General features: G+C 51.9%; 1 protein-coding gene across 3 annotated transcripts; it reads left to right on the top strand.

Moving 5' to 3' along the window:
• Window positions 1–1,879: 1,879 nt before the first annotated feature.
• ARMC7 (armadillo repeat containing 7) lies at window positions 1,880–16,221 on the top strand. Of its 3 annotated transcripts, none has more exons than XM_068978794.1 (3): window positions 1,880–2,218; window positions 2,315–2,458; window positions 15,860–16,221. In XM_068978794.1, exons 1-3 carry the CDS (start codon window positions 2,128–2,130, stop codon window positions 16,219–16,221), a joined length of 597 nt encoding a protein of 198 aa, XP_068834895.1. In that variant the 5' UTR covers window positions 1,880–2,127. The 3 variants fall into 3 exon arrangements, with proteins under 3 accessions (XP_068834895.1, XP_068834897.1, XP_068834896.1); XM_068978796.1 differs by having other exon boundaries at window positions 2,315–2,394; window positions 15,860–16,014; XM_068978795.1 differs by lacking the exon at window positions 15,860–16,221 and adding an exon at window positions 5,078–5,135 and having other exon boundaries at window positions 2,315–2,471.
• Window positions 16,222–16,564: the final 343 nt, after the last annotated feature.

Genomic DNA, 16,564 nt, shown 5'->3' with positions numbered 1-16,564 from the left:
TTCCCTGACTAGGACCAAGGACCAAACCCATGCATACCCTTTGCAATGGAAGTACGGAGTCTTAACCTCCAGGGAGGTCCCTAGATGAATCCTTTTTGGTGCTAGTAGCCACATGGCTTTGAAACATGCATCCCCTTTTAGGCCCACTCTTGAAAACATTTCAAGGAAAAAAGATATTAGTAAACATTTAGGATAGAGAACTTTGACCTCCTCTGCCTGCCCTCCCCCACTCCCTACCCTGGGCAAGAGTGGCAATCATTTCTGGGCAGAATTCCTTCAACAAATATTGAGGAGCTACTGTGTGTCACGAACTGGGCAGAGAGGAGTAAGACCTGGTCACAAAACCAAGGACTTAAAGAATTCTTTGCAGAGGTGAGGGCCTCGGAAGCCTTAATTCAGTTCAGTTCAGGCACTCAGTCGTGTCCAACTCTGTGACTCCATGGACTGCAGCACACCAGGCTTGCCTGGCCATCTCCCACCTCCTGGAACTTGCCCTAACTCATGTCCATTGAGTAGGTAATGCCATCCAACCATCTCATCCTCTGTCATCCCCTTCTCCTGCCTTCAATCTTTCTCAGCATCAGGGGCTTTTCCAAAGCCTTAGGAGGGGGCAAGTAATGGAGGATGTGATGGCCCATCAGATTCCAGAATCCACACTTGGCTGATCCTGGGATTCCTCTAGAGAGGGTCTAGAGCAGTTCCTGACCAGTGTGGGGTAGAGCCCACTTCTGTCCTGTCCCTAGGTCATTACTGCTCTATCCAGACAGGAGCAGAGAATCCCCCTAGCCACCTTGGGCTGAGATATACTTCCCCAGGTCGAATCAGCTCTCCTTAAAATGTGAAGGTTCTGGTGAGGGGCCTGGGGCCACTACCCTGCAAGAAGCAGCCAGGGTCCCCAAGCCCCAGGTGTGTGCATAGGGCTGGGGCTGATCACAGCCACCTGAGCCCACCAGGTGGGGGCTGCTCCCAGTGGGGCTGTGGCAAGCTGGAGTGTGGCAGTCACTGTCCTTGCGCAAGGCCCTTGCCCTCCAGAAATTCACAGCCTAAGCCGCTTCCACCCCCACATTTTCAAGCACGCTGGAGTCCAAGAGGGCCACCTTCCTCCCTGGTGCTCTGTCACCTGACCTCTTCCTGAGAAACTGAGAAAGGACTAGATAGGAGGGCTTCAGCATTCTGGGCTCCCCACAACCCAGAAAGCCACCAAAGTGGTATTTCTGGGGTCCGATGGTGCTGCCCCGGGTGTGCCCCGCCACCTGGCAGGCTCAGCTCGGGACTGGGGAGCAGAGGATACCAGGCGCGCTGACTTGTTTTCATCTTGGCCTCGCCTCGGGCATACAGGGTCACAGTTCCCCCACCAGGGATCCAAGCGTGTCCCCTCCACTGGGAGCCCAGAGTCTTAAGCACCGAACCACCAGGGAAGTCCTCACTGGCCTTTTGGGAAGAGCCGACCAGAAGGTAGTGTCAGAAGAGCCACAGAGGGGACACAAGGAGCAGACGCTCGCGTTTCCACGGCGTCCCTGGATGGTGGAGGGGCGGGGACTGCGGCCCATCGCCAAACGCGGGTGCATCTGAAGGTGCTTCTACCCCGACAGTCCCCCACACAGGCGACCCCCGGCACCTCTGAGCTCCTACGGGCCCTTGGGGCTCGCCTCAACACAACCGCAGGCTTCAGTCACCACTTCCATCAAGAGGCGGATCGCCGCCTGCGAGAAACAAACCGCTGGAAGCCGGCCCACGCTCAGCGACGGCCCCGCCCCTCGCCCCTCGCCTCATCGCCCCGCCCCTTTGCCCTTTGGGCGTGGCCAAGTGCCGCTTCCCCCGGAAGTGCGGAGCAGAGCCGAACGTCCCGCCCAGCTGGGACCGGCCTCCCTCATACCGCGCGAGAGTGGGTCCTCGTCTCCTGCTCCCCGACTTAGGTGTTCAGTCCCAACTCCTACGAGGTTCTGAGTCCCCACCGCGTCTCCCACAGCCCAGTCTCAGCTGCAAGCTGCTGGAGAGCCTGGAGCCAGGAAAGGAATTCGTTTCCCCTCCCCGGCCCCGCGAAGCCAGGTGGGGTCCTCGCCCCGCTCCCCAGCCTCGCCTTCCACACTCTCCCGCCCGCTCCCCGGGGCCCCTCGCCGCCTGCCCATGGCCCAGAAGCCGAAGGTAGACCCCCACGTTGGTCGGCTGGGGTACCTGCAGGCGCTGGTCACGGAGTTCCAGGAGACGCAGAGCCAAGGTGAGTGTCTCGGGGTGGGGGGCAGGGGGGCTGGGCCGGGGCCCAGCCGCGACCACCGCCCCGACCCTGGCGCCACTGCCCGCTTCTCCATCGCAGACGCCAAGGAGCAAGTGTTGGCCAACCTCGCCAACTTCGCCTATGACCCCGGTAACTACCAGTATCTGCGGCAGCTGCAGGTCTTGGATTTATTCCTCGATTCGCTGTCGGAGGAGAATGAGACCCTGGTGGAGTTTGCTATTGGTAAGGATGGGGCGCTCTCCTAGGTGCCTGATGAGGTAACGAGTTAGAAATGAGTTGTTGGGAAAGGGCTCTTAGGCCGTCTCTCAGCAGCGAAGGCAGACTTTCCTACTGTCTGTAATGCCTCCGCGGCCGACACAGCGTACAGGTTCACGGGTGGCTTGAGTCTGGCCTGGAACCCACGCCCAGGACCATTTCTACCTGTCTACCTTCCCTGTCGGTTAGAGGTAAGATCATAAATGGGAATGGATTGAAGCCCCTTGGAGAGGCGGGGTGGGGGGGGGGAAGTTGAGCGCTCTTTTAAAACCTCTTTATCTTATATGTTTCACCATCAAGAGAAATAGCGTTCACTTGGAAGGGCTTATGGCTCCTGTAGTTGTTCTGGTCTCAGACCTATTGATTTATTCACACGTCAGGTGTTTGTTGGGCTGGTGCCTTGTGAGCAAAGTATTGTTCTGAATGCTGGTGAGATGGCCAACAAGTTGGGAAAAGATCTTTGCCCTCAGGGAATTTACATTCTAGTAGAGAGAGACACACGGTTTACACACAAAAAAAGCTGAGGCACTGAAGAAAACAGGCTGATGAAGAAGAGCAAGGGAAGGAAGGGACTACTGGTTTGGCCCTGGCGGGAAGGCACAGGCCGGGCCAAGACCCCAGAGCAGGAGGAGCCAGAAGGAAGGCTGATGTGGCACCATTGTGGTGAGTGAAGCCCAGAGTGGTACTAAATGAGAGAGAAGGATTTCGTGCTGCTAAATTAGAGAGCACCTCGCACCAGTTTACAGGGATTCAGATCTAGGCATTGGGCGGGAGTTTGGAGTTTATTCTGAGGGCAAACCAACATTCCTGGAACTTCCCTAGTGGTCCAACAACTAGGACTTTGCTTTTCCACTGTAGGGGCGGTGGGTTCCGTCCCTGGTTAGGGAACTGCTGCTGCTGCTAAGTTATTTCAGTCGTGTCTGACTCTGTGCAACCCCATAGACGGCAGCCCACCAGGCTCCACCGTCTCTGGGATTCTCCAGGCAAGAACACTGGAGTGGGTTGCCAGTTCCTTCTCCAGTGCATGAAAGTGAAAAGGGAAAGTGAAGTCGCTCAGTCGTGTCTGACTCTTAGCAACCCCATGGACTGCAGCCTACCAGGCTCCTCCGTCCATGGGATTTTCCAGGTAAGAGTACTAGAGTGGGTTGCCATTGCCTTCTCTGGTTAGGGAACTGAGATCCTGCAAAAAGGGAACAAAACCAACATTCTTTTTGCAGCATGTGTCTTTAAAAAAGAACATTTCTCTGCATAGTGAAAGGAGTCTTATCTTCATAGGGAATGAACTTAATAATTCCATTGTCACCAAATACCCAGTTAGGCAGACTTCTCTAATAGTTCCCAAGCGGACATTTTTTGTTGTTCTGTATAAACCAGGATCCATGCTCTTAATCTGGTTGTTATGTACCTTAGATCTCAATCTCTCGCTCTCTTTTAAAATAAACTTTGTATTTTATAACAGTAGACAAATTGCGAAGGTAATACAGAGTTTCTATGTATACACACCGAGTTTCCTTATTATTACCATCTTACATTAGTATGGTACACTTGTTACAATTAATAAGCCAATAGCAATAGTCCTGTCTAACTCTTTGCAACGCCATGGGCTGTAGCCTGCCAGACTCCTCTGTCCATGGGATTTCCCAGACAAGAATACTGGAGTGGGTTGCCATTTCCTTCTCCAGGGGATCTTCCTGACCCAGGGATAGAACCTGCGTCTCCTGCACTGGCAGACGGATTCTTTACCACTGAGCCACCTGGGTACCTCTGTTATTAACTGAAGTCCATACTTTGTTCTGATTTCGTCAGTTTTTCCCTCATAACCTTTTACTGTTTCAGGATTCCATCCAAGATCTTATGTTAGATTTAGGCTCCTTTGGGCTTTGCTGGTTTTAGACTTATTATTTTTGTGAATGACCTTGGCAGTTTTAAGGAGTACTGGTCAGGTATTTTGTAGGTTTTCCTTCAGTTGGGATTTGCCTGACATTTTTCTCGTTATTAGACTGGGATATGGGTATTGGGGAGGATGACCACAGAGGTAAATGGTAAAAGGCCATGATATATCTCCTCCAACTGAAGCTATTTTGGGAGGTAGAGGGGGGTGCTTCCCATGTGGGATCTTAGTTCCCTGACCAAGGATCGAACCTATGCCCCCTGCAGTGGCAGTGTGAAGTGTTAACTGCTGGACCACTAGGGTCTCGACTCTGCAGAAAACTTTGCTAAAAAGAGCAGTCAGCCAAGGCGAGTTTTTACAGGATCAGGAAGCACCTTTCCCAAGGCAAGAGACCTCTGAGATCCCAGCCCATTGAGTTGGGGGCTCCCAGCGTGGGTAACCAAGCCCTGGACCCAGAGTCCATGGTCCCCACTTCACTTTGTAGCTGATCCTTGTGGATGAGTCCTATCTCTTCTGAGCTTCGTTTCCTCATCTGAGCCTTGCCTGCCTTGTAGGACTGCTATGGGGAGCAGAGCTGTTGTGTCTGTGTGTCTTTGAAGGCACTTTGTCTATAATCGTTTGTATCTTTATCACCAGTTTTCCTCTTCACGGCCGCTTTTTCTTTCTCTTTTTCTCCTCCTTCCTAAGGTCCCCAGTCCCAGGAGCAACAGCTTTCTTAGCATTGAATCCCTCCATGGGGTCCTCTGCAGATGAAATTTCTTTTTTATTTATTGTGCATAAATTGGAAGTCCAAGTGGTGCTTAGAAGCCTATTTTGTTACTCTTTCTGTTTCCTTTCCTGTTAATATCTGTGGCGCTTCATGTGGCGCTACACTGTCAGTGATTATTCTGCGCTGTGCTTTGTAGCTTTGAATCTTTTCTCTCTGGTGGCAGGTCTGAGATTGTGATCTCCATGAGGTCAGAGTGCTTTGCTTATGTTTGTCTTGAATGCTCAGACTTTTTGGTCTGGAAAGGGGATGGGGCGAGTGCACGCACGCAGAGTCCTGCCCCTGACTTGGGGTTGGCGCCCTGAGTGAGGCTAATTCTGGAACAACTACTAGGTAAGATTGCCCACGGCCATGGTTTGGCAGAATCAAACCGAGTGTTGGTTTGTTGGTGCGGAAGAGAGTGAGTTTGGTAGGAGCAGGGCTTTGGGGTCAGGCAGGCTTGGGTTCCAGTCCTCACTCCGCGACTTAACTCTGGGCATGTGACTTCCCTTCTCCCATCATCAGTCAGGTGAGCAGGATCAATACCTGCCTCACAGAGTTGTTGACAGTTAAATAAGCTAAAGTGCCTCAGAACACCTGACCTGCCTCTTGAGAAATCTGTATGCAGGCCAGGAAGCAACAGTTAGAACTGGACATGGAACAACAGACTGGTTCCAAATAGGAAAAGGAGTCCGTCAAGGCTGTATATTGTCACCCTGCTTATTTAACTTATATGCGGAGTACATCATGAGAAATGCTGGACTGGAAGAAACACAAGCTAGAATCAAGATTGCCGGTAGAAATATCAATAACCTCAGATATGCAGATGACACCACCCTTATGGCAGAAAGTGAAGAAGAACTAAAAAACCTCTTGATGAAACTGAAAGAGGAGAGTGAAAAAGTTGGCTTAAAGCTCAACATTCAGAAAACGAAGGTCATGGCATCCGGTCCCATCACTTCATGGGAAATAGATGGGGAAACAGTGTCAGACTATTTTTTTGGGCTCCAAAATCACTGCAGATGGTGACTGCAGCCATGAAATTAAAAGACGCTAACTCCTTTGAAGAAAAGTTATGACCAACCTAGATAGCATATTGAAAAGCAGAGACATTGCTTTGCCGACTAAGGTCCGTCTAGTCAAGGCTATGGTTTTTCCTGTGGTTATGTATGGATGTGAGAGTTGGACTGTGAAGAAGGCTGAGCGCCAAAGAATTGATGCTTTTGAACTGTGGTGTTGGAGAAGACTCTTGAGAGTCCCTTGGACTGCAAGGAGATCCAACCAGTCCATTCTGAAGGAGATCAACCCTGGGATTTCTTTGCAAGGAATGATGCTAAAGCTGAAACTCCAGTACTTTGGCCACCTCATGCGAAGAGTTGACTCATTAGAAAAGACTTTGATGCTGGGAGGGATTGGGGGCAGGAGGAGAAGGGGATGACCGAGGATGAGATGGCTGAATGCCATCACTGAGTCGACGGACGTGAGTCTGAGTGAACTCCGGGAGTTGGTGATGGACAGGGAGGCCTGGTGTGCTGCGATTCATGGGGTCGCAAAGAGTCAGGCACGACTGACCGACTGAACTGAACTGAACTGAACTGAAAGTGCCTGCAGCTGCATGGTCTGCTATCCAGACCCCTTTGAGGGTAAGCAGTTTCCTCATCTCCCAGAGACTGAAGTGGGATAGTGTCTCATGACCTATCTGTTTCAGGGGTTTGTTCCCTCTGGAAAAGCATCACTGAATGATAGGAAAAGGTATGAAAGTTGACCCTAAGCCTCACAATGGGTGTCTGGGCGGTATTAGGAGGATGTACCCCTGGGTGATGGGCACTGGTCAGGCCAGAGCCACCCTTGTTTGGGTCGGGGGGTGGGAAGTGGGTGGATTATCAGGAACCAGATGCAAAGCCAGAATCTCAGTAAACACTCAAATGAGTGAAGGGTTCTGAGCTCGTGCCCCAGATAAAACCTCTGGCAGGCTGTGGCATCAGTTTGAGAGCATTGGCCTGAAGCACCACTGGTTGGTTCTCAGTCTTACCGGCTGTGTGTGCACACCTGCCCCGTTCTAGATGCTGTGTGGAGATGTAAACAAGCCAAGAAATAACTCTCTTTTTCCATGAAAACTGAATCCTAGGATTCTGTGATACATAGGATACTGACAGTTTTGTTACCAAAACAGAGTCCAAGTAGGAGGCACCTCCCACAATTGAGCTTAAATCCTTTTTCCTGTGTTCTACTTCCTGCAATACTGGTAGCTGCCACCAGATGGTGGTGGTGTACTGAAAAAGACTGGTGGGTGACTCCTGAGCCGCCTCTTCGGAAAACAGTATCTAGTGTAATTGAAGGGAGGCATGCCCCCTGATCCAGCAGTTACATTCACAGGGTTAGGTCCAGGCACGTGTAGACACATAGGCAAAAATGTCACCAGCAGTATTGTCTGTAATAGCCCCAACCTGCGAACAGTCAACACTGGGATGAATATCAATATTGTGGATATTCATACTACTTAGCAAGGTAAATGAACAATCTGCACAGCTCCATGCAATTATCTTGCAAACATAATGTTAAGCACATGATGCTAGACACATAATAATATGTACAGCATGATTCCATTTCTGTAAAGTCCAAAAAGAGGCAGAACTGAATTATAGTGTTTAGCGGGGAGTGTGTAGTTAAAAAGAAAAATTACTTGGAAGATCCTGAGAACTCCCTGGTGGTCCAGTGGTTACGATTCGGTGCTTTCACTCTCATGGCCTAGGTTCAAGCCCTGATGGGAGAACTAAGATCCACAAGCCACACAGGAAATAAAAGGTCCTGTTTATTACAAGTCAGGAAGGGGTTCACCTCTGAGAGGGAGAGAATCCAGTCAGAAAAGAATGTGCAGAGGCACTGGACTGCTGACTGTGCCTCAGTCCTTGGCCTCAGTGACGTGGGCACTTTGTCCTCACTGTTCACCTCTGCCTGTGTGTGCCGGCCCTTTCTCTGTGTGTGGGTTGCAGGTGTGCCCTGGGCCAGTCTCCGGGGCTGTAAACAGGTGCGTACCTGGTCCACGTCTACTGGGTGCCAGAGAGGGGTCTTAACATTATCTAATCCTCTCTGCCCGTTTTACTGATGAAGAAACTCAGGCTTAGAGAAATGGAGTTGCTTGCTCTGCTCACCTCAGTCTGCAGGGGCGTTCCCGGGATTTTCAGCTAGCTCCGCCCACCACAGAGCCCTCGCTCCATCCGCCGAACTCTGGGGTCCCTGGGGAACCTCCTTCTCTCATTGGTCCTTTAGGGTCCTAGGATCACACATCTTTCAGCTTAAACAAACGAGCAAAACTCCCCAGCCCGCCGCTAGTTACAGGAAAGAGCTGAAGTCGAGGCTCTCATCCCATCACTTCCTCGCGCGCCGCCTGGGAAGGCTGACTCCAGGCACCTCTGCCCTCCCCGCTTCCTCTCAGGTCTAGGCACAGGCAGGGTGTGTCTGTTTTATTCATGTATGTGCATATATAATGGATTCACCCGGTACAGAGTTCAAAAGGGCAGGTGGTAAACTGTAACAGTCTGTAGCCTTTTCTGGAGGCAACCACGGTTACCAGTTTCTTGTGTATCCTCCCAGAGATACTTGCAGGATTTATAAACAAATATGTATATGTCTGTATGTATACTGTGTATACATTGTATGTCTTACACATGCCTGTAGTACACTATATCCGTATTCCGCTCCCACCCCGCCCCCGGCCCTTTTTAAAATTTATTTGGCTGTGCTGGGTCTTAGTTGTGACATCTGGGATCTACTTCCCTGACCAGGGATCCAGTACAGGCCCCCTGCATTGGGAGCTCTGACTCTTAACCACTGGACTACCAGGGAAGTCCCTTGGAAAAAAAAAAAACAGGAAAAAACTTAGCACCGCCTATTGGCACACGTGCAGTGTCAGCCTTTAAAGAGCGGCCTGATGTGAGCACTGCACGATGTCCTCAGCGTGGCGGGACTGAGGTCCAGCCGGCTCCTGAGGATGGCCCTCTAGGATGTTTCCATTTTGCTCTCGCAGGCGGTGCTGCTTATTTGTGTATCATTTCTCACTTGCTGGAATGGCCCTGTATAATAAAATTATAGAATTGAAGTCTAGGTCAGGAACGCAAAAGGTCATGATTTTTTTTAAAAATTTTTTTTTAGATTATACAAAACAGATCACTCAAGTGAAAACTGTATCACCCTGTGTTTTTAGAGAAGTCTCGCTACCATTCTGGTCCGTTCCCCTCTGTTCCCCTCTCATGGAATCAACAGATGTGAACGTGTACATATGTGTATGTTTGTCCGCTGCCTGCTTACACATAATAGTAGCTTTCTCTGTATGCTGTTCACCCCTTGTGTGTCCGTCCTGAAATGTCAGAGAGAACCATTCTCAAGATAACGTGTGTGTGAGAATCAGTCAGTTCAGTTGTTCAGTTGTGTCTGATTCTTTGCGACCCCGAGGACTGCAGCACGCCAGGCCTCCCTGTCCATCACCAACTCCCGGAGTTTACTCAAACTCATGTCCATTGAGTTGGTGATGCCATCCAACCATCTCATCTGTCATCCCCTTCTCCTCCTGCTTTCAGTCTTTGCCGGTATCAGGGTCTTTTCAAATGAGTCACTTCTTCACATCAGGTGGCCAAAGTATTAGAGTTTCAGCTTCAGCATCAGTCCTCCCAGTGAATATTCAGGATTGATTTCCTTTAAGATGGACTGGTTGTGTCTGTGTGTATGCACGCTTAGTTGCTCAGTTGTGTCTGACTCTTTGTGTCCCCATGGACTTCCAGGCTCCTTTGTCCCTGGGATTCTCCAGGCAAGAATACTAAGTGGGTTGCCATTCCCTTCTCCAGGGTATCTTCCCAACCCAGGGATTGAACCCAGGTCTCTCCCATTGCAGGCAGATTCTTTACCATCTGTGCCACCAGGGAAGACCAACTCAAGATATTGGGTTGGCCAAAAAGTTCATTTGGGTTTTTCCACAAGAGGTTATGGAAAACATGAGACTTCCCTGTGGTCCAGTGGCTAAGACTCTGAGCTCCCAAATGCAGGATACCAGGGTTCAATCCCTGGTTGGGGAACTAGATTCCACACGCTGCAACTAAAGAACTTAAAGCTCTCACGTGATGCAACTGAAGAATTAAAGATCCCACATGCCCCAACTAAGACCAGGCAGAGCCAAAAAGAAAAAGATGGTATGGAAAACATAACATGTTACAAACGTTTTGACCAATCCAATACTAAAGTTAAACCCTGAAACAAATAGTCCCCAATGAAGATTTTAACTTGGGATTGACTGTGGCCAGCCCCATGCCCTGGGGCGGGCGGGTGCTCAGACGCAACCTCTCCAGCCAGTGTCTCCAAGGACTCGCCCCGCCCTCCAGGGCGCCAGGTGCAAGCTCAGCACTCGTCAGCACGCCCTCCCTCGATTGCCAGGACAGTCCTTAGGCCCTCCTGTCCCTCCCAACACCAGTGCCCTGCTTGCTGTATGACTTGAGATCCTCTGCCTGACCTCTCTGAGCCGCCAGCTTTCTCCTCCCAGGTGGCACCTGGGGGTTCTCCTTTGCCTCTCCCGGGCCTTTCTGGGGCTCCCGTCTAGACGGGCCCTGCCTTTGCCCCTTGTTCTCTTTCTCTCTGCCTTGCCTGGTTTGTCCAAAACATGTTCATCCACCAGTCAGAACTTGTTCTCCTTTTTTGTGTGGTAACCAGTCTTTAAATTGCAGCAGGATCAGCATACAGTGAGTTGCACACGGTGTGTCAGTTTGATGAATTTTTTTTTTTTTTGGCTGCACCACATGGCATGGGGGATCTTAGTTCCCCAACCAGGGATTGAGACCCGAGACCTCTGCAGTGAGAGTGTGGATTCTTAACCAGTGGACCACAGGGAAGTCCCAGATTGATGATTTTTCAAATTCATTAAAGTGTATGTACATCTATGTAACCAGCACTTAAATCAAGGTACAGAATATTACCATCTCTCCGAAAGGATCCCTCATAACCCTCTGCTGGTTAGTGTCTTCCACCCTGAGGTAGCCACTGTTCCAACCTTTAACCCCGTGGATTCGTTTTGCCTGTTCTTGAACTTCATGTAAGTGGACTGGTTCAGGCTTCTTTGAGTTGAGTCTCTGGTTTTTTTTCACTCAACATAACGTTTCTGAGGTCCATGTAAATTGTTGCAGTATCAGTAGCTCTTGTCTTTGTATGAATAGGCCCCAAGTTGTTCATCCAGTCATCCAGTGGTGGAGCTCTGAGTTATTTCTTTAGAGCCTTTATGAGTAAAGCTGTTATGATCATCTTAAAGGTTTTATTTATTTGTGGCTGTGCTGGAACTTCCTTGCTCCCTGGGCTTTTCTCTAGTTGCCGTGCGAGAGCTTCTCATCGCAGTGGCTTCTTAGGTTGTGGAGCTCCAGGGCCTGCAGGCTTCAGCACTTGTGGCTCGAGGGCTCAGCAGTCCCAGCTCCGCACCCCAGAACACAGGCCCAGTAGCTGTGGTGCGTCGGCTTATTTGCCCCCCAGTGTGTGGAATCTTCCCAGATCAGGACTGAACCCGTGTCTTCGGCATTGGCGGGAGGATTCTTTACCACTGAGCCACGAGGGAAGCCCGTCATGATCATTTGTATGCAAGTTTTCTTGTATACGTCAGGCACTCATTTGTCTCAGGTAGATTTCGTATAGTATGTGCATGCACTCTTTTTTTCTCAGACCTGGGTAGAAGTGGAATTGCTGAGTCACAGGGTAGATGTATGGGTTTCGCGGGTAGCTCAGTGGTAAGGAACCTGCCTGCCAGTGCAGGAGACGCAGGAGAGGTGGGTTTGACTCCTGGGTCAGGAAGATCCCCTGGAGGAGGAAATGGCAACCCACTCCAGTATTCTTGCCTGGAGAATTTCATGGACAGAGGAGCCTGGCAGGTTACAGTCCACGGGGTCGCAAAGAGTGGGACACAACTGAGTTTGCATGCGCATTCGTGTACACACATAACCACACACATGGTAGATGTATGTTCAACTGTATTAGCTACCAGATAGTTTCCCAGCTAATTACGGCGTGTGCGCTCCTCACAACCAGCGCACGAGAGTTCCAGTGGCTCTGCCAGCACTTACTATTGTCAGTCTTTTTTTGTTTTCCGTTATGACGGGTGTATGGGGGCTCTTGCTGTGGTTTTAATTTTCATTTCTCTGATAAGGAGTGTTGGGCACATTTTCATATATTGGCCCTTTTGTGCAGTTTGTCAAAGGAGTTCTTTAAATATCCTGGATATGAGTTCTCTGTCAGAATCTATGAATATTTTCTTCTTTTGCTTTTTTCCTTTTTTTTCCCCTTCTTTGGTATGAAGAAAAGAAGCGAAGGTGGTGAGGAGAGGGCTCTTGGGGAGGGGGACTGATTAGGGTGGTCAAGGAAGGCTCTGAGAAGAGGTAACATCTTGTTGGACCTTTTTTTTTTTTTTGGCTGCACTGCATGGTTTTCGGGGTCTCAGTTCCCCGAGCAGGATTAAACCTGGGCCCAGAGCTGTGAGAGCACAGAGTCCTGAGCACTGGATGGTCAGGGAATTCTCTGGACCTTTTTCTTTTTTTGCAATTTTATGACACATTTGGTGTCCTTTTTTCCTCCTTAAACTTATATAGCAAGCATTTTCCCCCATTACACTTTTTTTTTAAAAACGTGATTTTTAGAACTGTATAACGTTTCATCATATGGATGTACCCTACTTTCTTTAACCAGTTTGCTGTTGTTGGGCCTTCTTTAGGAAGCTTCCAGGCTTCATGTTGCTCTTTTTTCTACAGCCCTCCTTAGTTCTTCAGGGCCAGTGCACAGAGGTGGGCTCTGAGGAAAATTCACAGCGGCTGCGGCTTTTCTTCCACTCTTTGGGGGTCTTTTGGCTCCTTCTCGGGCACTCCTACTCAGCCTTTTTAATCCCTGAAGCCCTTCTCTTTCCAGGCTTTCACTGCTCTTTTTCATCTTCCACGGTCGCTGCCAGCAAGGCCGAGGGGCTTGAAGAGTTCCCTGCCTGGGGTGGGGACCCAGCAGCCGGTGAGCGCTGGCAGCCCCCCGATCCATCCCTGGAGGCTTCCCAGGCCTGTAAACGGGGAGCAGGTGAGGCTGGCTGTTGGGAGGCTGCCTCCTGTGCCCATTCTCCTGCAGATGCCCTCTGATTATCCCGAGCGGCAGAGCCCTACCCAGGCACAGCTGGGCGTGATGATGACTCACCAGCCTGGAGAATGACTTCGGCTTTTCACGGTATCACCCTTGAGGGCAGAGATAAGTCCCATCCCCCACCCCCGAGCTGAGTCCGCAGTGTGGGTAGGAGGCTGCAGTTCCACTCGGAGCTCAGAAGAGATGGTGCCAATGTGTGCAAGAAGCCGGGGTCCTGTTGGAGCGTTTCCACTTGTCCCCGTGCCCGGCTGAGCCTGGTGTCCCCCCATGATAGGATTAGTTGTTCTCGTGGTTTCTACAGGGACACCCTTTATCCTGGGAGTGGCAGCGGGCTCCCCATCTTCTGAGACTTTGGAAAAGTTACTCAATGGCCTCAGCTTCTTTTCTGCAAGTGGGGGTGGTGGTGGTGACTCTTGCTCCTTGGGGTTCAGTCATGTGCCCAGCATGTTTGTGCCCAGCAAGAAAGCACAGCTGCAGGCCCCCAGGATTCAGAGGTAAATGACTACCGTGTGGTGCCCAGTGATGGGGACAGACCGCAAGTAAAGAGGGTGGTGGGAAGGGAGGTCCCAGGCTGTGCTAATGGCTCCTCCACTGGAGTGACCTGAGAGGTGGGGAGGGACCCTGCATCAGTGCCTCCCCTTCTGGGGCCGCCCCTCAGAGGCCCCCTGTCTGTGAGACCCCAGAACTGCATATGTCCCAGGTGGGCAGGGTCTCAGGGAGCCATCCCGTCCAGCCTCCCACCCATCTGCAGTGCAGCCATTTCCTGCTGCTCACCGCTTTACAGTCCTTCTAACAAATGTTTGTAAGAGCGCGCCCTGTACCAGGCACCCTGGACGTGGTGGGAATAAGACAGCCTTGGTCTTGACCTCTGGGAGTGTATCCTTCTAGTGGGGCTCAGCAGTCAGCGAGCAAGAAAAAGCCATGGTGATCCATCAAAGTTCTAAGCATGCAGAGAGAATGAAACAAGGAGATGAGGGAAGGGCCTGGATGTGGCAGGGTGTGGCTTATGTGGTGCTCCACGAAAACCTCACTGTCGAGGGAGCAGTGACGTGCTGGTTACCAGCAAGAGCATGTCAGGACTTCCCTGGTGGTCCAGTGGTGAGAGCTTCCACTGCCTGGGGGGCACGATTCAATCTCTGCTTAGACACTTAAGATCCTGCATGCCACATGGCATGGCCAATGAAAGAAAACAGAAAAAAAACAAGAGGGCGGCAACATGTGAAGATCCTAGAAGGGAGTGTGAACTTTATTCCAGGTGCAGTGGGAAGTCCCTAGAGGTTAAGTGGATGGAACCTTTATGAGCTTCCCTTCAGCAGGACCCAGACTGACCCAGGCTCAGGAGCAGGTGCCTGAGCCTGGAGGAGGAGGAGGAGGTCTTCACCAGCCCTGCCCCCCCCCACCTCGCTGCGCCTGTTCCCTCTTGCTTGGAAAGACATCCCGGTTGGGTTTGAGGCTGGGTTGGGTTTGAGGCTGCGAGAAGCCAGAGCCTCTGCCAGTTTCTAGAGATGCAGGGGAAGTGGGTGGGCTGTCAGTCACTCGTTGGCTGGGCGGCCGTGTTATGCTGGTCTTCTGTTTGGAGTAGGAACCCAAGAGTAGGGGTGCCCTGACGGCAGGAAGCTCACCCAGGAGCCACAGGAAGTCAGCTTCCCACACCCAGGGCTCTGGGCTGGTGGGAGAGTACAAGGTCAGGCCGCACTGCGTGAGCGGTGGTGGGTTCTTCGACCCAGAACCACAGGTCTCTTCACTCTGTCCTTTTGTCTTATCCCCCAGAATCCTATCAACAGTGATGGCTTGGGGGAGGGGGGTGGTGGCAGTGGATGATATTTAACCTCTTAATTATGTTATATTCATAAAATGGTAAAAGGGTAGACTGCGTGGCTGTTAAATGATTCCATGATTGTAGATTTATTGGCCTGGAGAGGTGTTCACAGGACATGGTTAAATAAAAGCAACTGGCTTACAAAACAGTAAGCAGAAGATCACATTGTTATCAAGTATATGGAGTCATATTTAAATATCGTGGGATGAAAAGCAAATATTAAATGGGTGGTAGGATTGAGATGGTTTATACTTTGCCTTCTTGACAGTTTTATTGCGGTATAACTGACATGTGATAAACTTTACATAAGTAAAGGGGGCAGCTTGATACGTTTTGACGTATGTACACCTGTGAAACGATCACTTTACACATGTGTGCGTGTATGTATCTGTGTGCATATATGTGCATGTGTGCATGTGCATTGTGGTCACGCCACACATCTTTGTGGGATCTTAGTTCCCCGGCCAGGGATCGAACCAGGCCTTCCGCAGGGAACCCGTGGAGCCCTAACCCGGGACCACCAGGGAGTTCCCAGGAAAGCGCCAAACTGGCCGAACGGAGAGCGGCAAGGTCCAGTGCCCACCTCCAGAAGGCTGGGCCGCGGCAGGCAGCCCTGCCTGGAACCTTGAAGGGGAGGGCTGGAGATCTGGTGGGCTTCGGGTCCCTTGTCCCCGGGCCAGCTTCTCAGGGGCCCGGCCCTTCCCTGGGACTCGGCGGGGAGAGGGCGGAGGAGGCCCAGGGCTGAGGCCTCAGAGTCCGCTTGCTCTTCCCCAGGCGGCCTCTGCAACCTGTGCGCCGACAGGGCCAACAGGGAACACATCCTGCAGGCGGGGGGCGTCCCCCTCATCGTCAACTGCCTGTCCAGCCCCAGCGAGGAGACCGTGCTGTCCGCCGTGACCGCGCTCATGGGCCTGGGAGCGCCCGGCGCGCGCCGCCACCCCGAGCTGACGGCCCGGCCCGTGGTCCAGTGCATGCTGCGCTTCTCCCTGTCGGCCAGCGCCCGGCTCCGAAACCTGGCCCAGATCTTCCTGGAAGACTTCTGCTCCCCCAGCCAGGTGGCCGAGGCCCGCAGCTGGCAAGCGGATGCCGCCCTGGGGATCCCCCTGCCGAGGACGGAGGCCCCACAGCAGCCCTGACCCGCTGCCCGCCGGGCGAGACTGAAACCCTGGTGGGGCTCAGGGAGAGGCGGCGGCGGCGGCGGCGGCGGCGGCGGCCGCCCGTCCGCGGCGCGCCCTCTCCGCTAACGGCGCGCGCTCGGCCCTTTTCAAAGTGCGTTGTCTCCGCATGGCAGGTATTTGCACTGTGATGAAAGGCCCCAGACGAGTGAGGAAGCCAGGCCTTGAGGCGCGTGGATGGGGAAGTTGAAGATGCTGCCGTTTTCACGGGCTGCTGCTCTCAACCTCGTTGAGAGGCCCTCGTGCTGGCCCACCCCCGCCGGGTCTCAACCTCGCGGAGGAAGCAGCGCGGTCCCTGGACTCG

The sequence above is a fragment of the Capricornis sumatraensis genome, chromosome 8 (assembly GCF_032405125.1).
Source record: "Capricornis sumatraensis isolate serow.1 chromosome 8, serow.2, whole genome shotgun sequence".
Taxonomy (NCBI): Eukaryota; Metazoa; Chordata; class Mammalia; order Artiodactyla; family Bovidae; genus Capricornis; species Capricornis sumatraensis.
The sequence above is the reverse complement of the archived record's forward strand: the minus strand, read 5'-3'. Positions and strand labels throughout refer to the sequence as shown.